This window comes from Montipora capricornis, chromosome 14 (assembly GCF_036669925.1).
Source record: "Montipora capricornis isolate CH-2021 chromosome 14, ASM3666992v2, whole genome shotgun sequence".
Taxonomy (NCBI): domain Eukaryota; kingdom Metazoa; phylum Cnidaria; class Anthozoa; order Scleractinia; family Acroporidae; genus Montipora; species Montipora capricornis.
This window is the reverse complement of record NC_090896.1, coordinates 977,501-985,000: the sequence shown is the minus strand read 5'-3', so window position 1 is coordinate 985,000 and position 7,500 is coordinate 977,501. Positions and strand designations below refer to the sequence as shown.

Sequence of the window (7,500 nt, the reverse complement as noted above, 5' to 3'; positions counted from 1 at the left end):
GCAACGGACCCTGGTGAGGATCTAATAAGCAAATGAGAAGTGAAAGGCTGATCAAATAGTGATGGATAAATCGATAGATAATCTTCATCGGCGTCATAGTTAGAATAAGTCAAAACACGGGCTGCTCTATTTTGTAAAACGACGTTGCAATAATCAAAATGAGGCTGAATGATTAGAGATTGATATATGAGGTGCAAGGTAGCTTCAGGAACAAAGTGCGTTATGCGTTTTATCGCCCCAATGCCAGAAGCGACTTTCCTTTGTTAGTTTATCAATGTGACTGCTCCGATCAAGTTTGTCGTCAGTGGTTACTCTGAGTGATTTTGCGGTCGCAACTTGGCTAATTTGGACATTATCAATAGCAATTGTCCGGGAATCCGTGAGATTACTCAGCGGCCTCTGCCTTGATCCAATGAGCATGACCTCGGTTTTCGTGTTGTACTCACAACTATTTCGAAAGGAACTGCCTTTCTTCATCAGGGTGTTGCAAGTAATTGTAACACCTGATGTTTAGATGACGTGAATAATTTTGTCAAACGAAGCTTGGTGGTGAATTTTTGAGCATATGACGTAAAGAACTTGTTAAACTTTGTTAAATCTCCAGTTTTATGCCTTCTAGCGTTGATAACGAATCAGTAATTTGCCATCAAAAACTGCTAAATTCTTGGAAAGCTAAGGCGGTAATCATCCCGTGCATTCTTTCTAAAGTTTCGAATTTTCAAAGCATCATTGCTCAGATATCTGGTACATGGCGTTCAAATTTTCAGAGATACCTCATTATGCAATTTTACTTTCAATATTCAGTACTTTATTCTTGGCTGACTACTTAGCAAAAGATAGCCTTGTGCCAATGAGGCAAAAAATGTAAATGACAAAGATTCCCCGAGTATCACCCCCCTAAGATTCCTCTTTTAGTCCCTTACTTTTTTGATCTTCGGCCATCTCTTGACTTTCTGAACAGTCTCATGACTGAAGATCCATCCATGTCACGTGGGGCGCTTACGCCAGCAATGTCCAAAAACGTTGGTGCGATGTCGATGTTTCCAATCATCTCTTTCATCCTTCAAGCAGAAAAGTGTCTTATTGAGTCGACGTGTACCTAGCCTCGGATATGTTCTTTACGCAGCTAAATACCTTCCCCTTCACCTTCAACAAACATATTTTACTATTTCCCCCTCGAAATTTCACTCTTTGTGTGCCAAGAGTTTAATAAGTCAGCAAAAATAACCAACCACGGAACAAAAGAAGTGATTGTTTCAACAGCCAATTAGGTTCTGGTTGGCATATTATTAACAATGCGTGACGTCACGAGAAACATCGCTATTGTCTTTATTGTTATGGTAAATAGCTGCAAGAATTCGCATTAGAAATCTTTTGGTTTTTTTTTAATATATGCTTGCTTTTACCCCGACTCGCGCACGTCTTTTGAAACTGAGAACTCGCTTATTGAATAGAGTGTTTCCGTTCACGTGACCAGCAGCCATATTTGCATACTAAAATGAAAGAAGCAATTTTGATAAAAATAGAGTTTAATTTCCAAAGAAATGTTTCACTTCTCCATCATGGCTGCTGTTTCTTTGTTTCACTCATCCAACATGGCCGCCGTGACGTCATGTGAAAACACTCTATGAGATCTTAGATTAACAGTACTGAATGAATGAAAGGGTTGTGTTACTGTGTTTTGCCGTTTTCTAGCTTCAACTACATTGTTCCTTATTACCTTTGCTTGTGTTTAAAGTAATTCTGAGAACACCTCCTTCTTTTCTCTGATGAAGGGCTAAATTAGCTCGCCATAAAAACTGTAACGTAAGCTTTGCATAATAGAGCCAATTTCGTATGACCTTGAAACATAACGTAAACAAGAATGTAAAACATTCAATTGGCTTATCGAACAAAAACAAACGAGCGAGAATTTTCATAAGCTTAGGGAACGCGGATGCAAACAACGTCATTTCTCCAAGGAACTTTCTAGAAAGCGATCGGCATTTCACTTTGACGTCATTTGAAATAGAGTAATGTGATTGGGTAATCAAACTGTTTACTGCCCGTATTAGGAGTTTCCTTGGCGGGAATAAGGAGAAGCTTTGCTTTAATCTTGCCAAACATTGGTCCGTGAAACAAATTGTGAACACTTTTTCGAGGTCATAAGAAAGTCGCTCTAATTAACACAAATTCCCAAAAGACTGTTTCGCTGTTGTTCTTTCCACTAGCATGCCGCCGTGACGTCAATTGCAATGAAAGAATTTATTTTTTGTTTGATTCACCGTGGTTCCTTTAGGAACTAACCACATTTGATTTTGTCCCGTTATTATCCAATTCAGTGACACAATTTTGGTGTAAAGCAGTCAATGGGCAGTTTATGATTGATTACCTTATATTTTTGGGAATGTTTGGACCTCTGACGTAGAAAGGCACTCTGATATCGCTCTCAAACGGCATAGACTTGCCTTTCACCAATGCAAACTGCCCCAGATGGTAACCATGGTCTGAAGTAAAGAAAATGTACGTCTCATTTTCGATGCCCAAAGATTGTAGTGTACTGACAATTCTAGCCACCGAGTCATCGACAGAGAGCAGCGTTTGAAGACGGCGACGATGCAACAGATCCACAAATTGGATTTTTTGAGCGTCCATTGGTACTTTTTGTCTGAGTATCCACTGTTTATCGACGGATACGAAATTCCAGTTTGGTTGTCTGCAGAGAAAAGAGATAAAAATAAAATAAATATGGCAATTACAGGTGCGTAGTGGTGCGAAGTACACGACGGTGCAGAATGTTGAACTACATTGACCACACTTATTTTGTCAGCCTGAGACAAGCTATGTTTCATGTTCGTATTCACCGCTTGCGAAATGAAAGAAAAAGATATTGACTGGTATCTTTTCTACTTTCGTGTCTTTTAAAAAATATATATTATATTACTAGCTTTCTCATTCTTTTCTGTTCTTTGTTATTTCTACACCTTGTTTAAGCCTATTTATCCTAACTGATGATGTTTTTGCTATATTTCCTAACAAGCCATTTTCGAATTCTCACGGCTGGAATGGATGTAGCATGAAATAGAGGCTAATGCGGGCAAATTAATTTGCATTTGAAACGATTTGTCCGCATTAGCCTCCATTTCATGCTAGATCCAGTCCAGTGGTGAGAATTCGAAAATGGTCTATCGTGTGCTTAGTCAGCAAATTTAATTGTTCTGCCTTTGACAGCATTTTCTTCTATAGTTATCTATGTATTTTGAGGTAGCCCCTTAAATAAGCTTTATAGCTTATCTGGGCTCCCTTTCCTCTAAATGTAAAAAATGCAACAATAATGTACACACTTCTTAATTTATGGCAAGAATAATAGACTGAACTGAAATGAACTGAACTGAACTATCAGAAACTCCCTGGGTGGGAGTTTCAAGAGAACTATGTAATGGACTGATATCAGAATCAAGACTGAAACCGTGGTTTTTTTGCTGTTTTCTTTTCCAGGAGACAGGGTTAAGCTTAAGGATGACTAGAGCGACTTTCATATGACCTTGAAAAACAAACGTGAAAACAGAACGTAGACAAAAATGCAAAACATTTAATTGGCTTATCGAACAAAAACAAACCAGCACGAATTTTCACTGGCCGAGCGAACCCGGATGCAAACAACGTCATTTCTCCATGGAACTTCTTGGAAAGCGATTGGCATTTCGCTTTGACGTCATACGAAATGCTGTAATGTGATTGCGCAATCGAACTGTCTACCACCCATATTAGGAGTTTTTTGGCGGGAACAAGGAGAAGCTTTCTTTTAATCTTGCCAAACATTGGTCGGTGAAACAAATTGCGAACACTTTTTCAAAGTCATACGAAAGTCGCTCTAACATCAGTTATCCAGATAATAGTCATACCGATACACTACTATATGGCTAGTGCGTGTTAAGGATATAACGAGCGCTCTGATTAGGAAAGTGCCAGGGCGTTTTTCTACCATATGCCCAAGGTCCGATTACGAATTGAATAAATTAAAAACAAATCTAAACTGGCAATTCAGACACCAAATGGGTTCATCCTTTTATTTATTAACGTTTGTTTGGCCGTCGAGGTTTTTAGAATGTCGACCTGACCATCATTTTTTGTTATCATTTGCCTCGAAATTAAAGATGTCTTTTTTGGACGGAAAGCTCGTTGGTACGGTTAAAAACACTACGGCATTTTTGGAGAGCAGATCTTTCTATAACAGTTTTAAACACGAAGACGCACTACAAAAGGGGGTCGCTTCAGCGGTCTCTCTGAAGCCATTCAACTACGACTGATAAACGAACATGGCGACCAACAAACACCGAGATGTTAGCCCTAAAAGATATTTCAAGCGCGAGGAAAAGGGACTGGGGATAACGACAGATAACATTTTATGACATATTACGGACACAATAGACCCATATCACTCAATGTCCAAACAAAAGATTTTGCCCGTCAAACCTCTCATTCAATGTGAGGCTGGACGGGCAAAGGCAATGCAAAGACAAAGCCTTTATTCCCCACGGACTCCAAAATGGCCGCCGAGTGATAAAGGTGAATGCCAAAAGGGGCTTTTTACTGCACAAATTATCAAGGAGTTCGGTTGCGTCCACAGTTGACTGATAAATCATTTGCATGTGCCTAAGGCACCATACCGAGTTTAAAATCGGGCGTATAGACGAGTTCACGCTCTTGAGTGAATCATGGGTAATCGGGGCAATATAGCGGGAAATTCAAAGGTTTGTATGGAAATTCAAAGAAAAATTATAGTTAATAGAGGGGAATGGTTTGGAAGCTCGGCAGACATCAAAGGAGCAAACAAAGATGCCAAGATTTAGGTTGGAAAGTCCACGACCGTGCACAATCTTTTGTTTTGTGCTCATACACTATGCATGAATTACGTAAACCAACACGTTTCTATTGGCTAGTTCCTCAGCACGGAGTAAACAACTATTGTGTTTTGTGCACGGTCAAGGCCAAAAAAGAGAACAAAAACCTACAACAAAGAGGGGGGAGGGGAGGAGGGGAGGAATTAGTTTTAATCTAGTATTTTGTCTATTACATTACATTGTTCTTATATTACCTGATGAATTGTCCGTAAATAAATAAAGATTTACCGACTATTCTTTTATTTACTCTTTGTAATTTATATCGTATTGCGCTTATTATTTTCCTGTATATCGTAATTGCTCTGTCAATACGGCAAGGCCTCATTTTGATAATTTCCCGTAAACATTACTCTCGGTTAATAACTAATTATTAACACATACTGTAATGAAAAAGAACTTGGCGTCCGTGGACGAAATTGGTGGACATCGACGTTATATTTCGAGGTAGTGCTTGTAGTAGTGTTGGTGGAACGGCATGCAGGTTGTGACATTAGCTGTGGTAACACTAGCGTTTGCCCACGCGCAAGGACGTTTTGTGTGTAACCGCTTTCTCTAGACCGAAACTGTCTCAGGGTTATTTCCATGGACACACAGAAAAGAACAAAAGAACTTCCCATGACAGTTCCTGAATCGAAAAGTACGGTTTATCTGCTCCCTGAGGTGGCAGAACTAATTTGCAAGGTCAGTGAACTCATATCTAATTACATTTTACCCCGAGGGGAGTCTTTTAATGCGTAATCGCATCCCCTGAGCTGAACCAAACCGGAGACATTTACCCTCCGAAAGGCCCCAAACCCAAGGTGTATGTAACCATAGCTATCGTTATTGGTAGAGAAAAACTCTGACCGGGGTGGGAATTGAACCCACGACCTCCGGGTTAGATCACCACTGCTCTACCGACTGAGCTACCAGGCCACACCAGAGCAAGTCGTGGGAACTGAAGACGTTAAAGTCGCGGCAATAAACATGTATAAGTACAAGGAAGGATTACGTTTTTGCAAACGTTGGCCATGCAGCACTTTTATTTGAACAGACTTGTGTGGGCCCATTTCCATTAGTAGGGCTAACACTCACATGGTTCATAAGGGGTAGAAAACTAGCACTTCACATTACACTGTAATCAGTTATTTCTATTGGAAGTTGCCTTACGTAAGCATGCTATATAATTTGTACTTATATTTTACCTTGGCGCTTTGACATCTGGAAAAGCCGTACTATACTGCGGAGCAGGAGTTTCAGGACCATGAGGAGCAGCGTGACTCACAACAGCAAGAAAAGGACTTCCGGGGTTGGTAGCTATTGTTCGTTTTATGAAAGAAATACTTCGATTGGTAATGAGGTCGGTGAAGTAATCGTGTTCATAGCTCATCTTATGTCGCTCCTGGTAAGTGTTGTGTCTCAGCGTATAATTGTAGAATTTGGAATTATGCAAAAGTCCTTCCCACTTTTTCCAACCAATCGGAACCCAGCTTCCATCATATTCGTTCAGGTATTTTCCAAAATGGCCTGGAAAAGAGCATAACATTGCACTTAATGTTAACAAGAGCGTGAGCTGAAAATATGATTTCTCGTTAATATGATGAATTTACAATTATTGCAACTCTTTTCGCATGTTCACGGATCATACATCTAATCCTATTGAATCACTTCCGTAATTGGCCAACTGTTTAAAGGTCGCTTTTCTATTTGCCACTTCTATGTCAATTAGTTTTCTATCAAGTGAACGCACTCTCCTGAGAGTAAAATTGTTTATCATCCAAAATGAATTGAAACGAAAAGAAGTCTCGGAATGTTTTGCAGCCGACAACTAACTCCGGCTTGATTATCTGAAAGAATGTTGTAAGTTCGATACCAAAGCATTCCTTTCACAGAAGTCTGGTATCCGTCTTACAAATGAAGGCATTTCTGCCACAGTACTGCCGGTTTGCACTGTCACACCATCAGCAAAACCATTCAACAAATAAAGTCAAAAATCAAAGAGATAAAAGAAGATGCGGAATATTCAAACAGTCTCGCTAAGGTTCAGGTCTGTGCGATGTTTCGTGCGGGAGATATTTAAAGAAATATGTTACTTAAATTTATGAGGCTTTGTACGGAGACGCCATGTTTTTGTCTCTCTGAGGGGCACAAATATGCTGTAAAAAGCCAGAAGTCGTCTTCTGAGGGCTCATAAACATCTCTATGAGTACTTATTCTCATACAAAAATCTCAGCGGAGAAGTCTTTTTTAACCTACGTGACAGCATTCTCGACCACACAACAAAAACAGAGGGCACTGAGTAGGGTGGTATTGATGGTGTGGAAACTGGATTTTCTAAGTGTTCTTTTAAACAAAAATTTCTAGGGGGGGGGGGGGGGGAAGTTGCCCCCAAACGCGCAAGGTAGCTTGCGTGTCACGGAAAAGCTTAGAAATTCAACCTTGCTTTATCACAAGACGAAAAACCTTATCAAAGTGAAAATTTGTGAAAAAATAAGTCTTCAGCTGTTCTAATAACTAAGTAAAGATATCTACTAATAATTATGAAGTCATGGTTTCTTATTTTGCTGAGAGAAGGTCACTGATCTTGAAAACATGATGACTTGCTCTGTAATGCTACAAACGCTTCATCTATGATGTG

The 7,500-nt window shown here is 39.7% G+C and overlaps 1 protein-coding gene across 2 annotated transcripts in view; it reads right to left on the bottom strand.

Moving 5' to 3' along the window:
* Positions 1–7,500, bottom strand: part of LOC138032467 (putative extracellular sulfatase Sulf-1 homolog) — a 25,124-nt gene that overhangs the window by 11,040 nt on the left and 6,584 nt on the right. For both annotated transcript variants that reach the window (XM_068880148.1, XM_068880149.1), the window contains exons 3-5: positions 6,068–6,389; positions 2,372–2,695; positions 924–1,061 (exon numbers count right to left, since the gene is read on the bottom strand). In XM_068880148.1, coding sequence (XP_068736249.1) covers positions 924–1,061; positions 2,372–2,695; positions 6,068–6,389 — 784 coding nt within the window. The remainder of the gene's footprint in view (positions 1–923; positions 1,062–2,371; positions 2,696–6,067; positions 6,390–7,500) is intronic.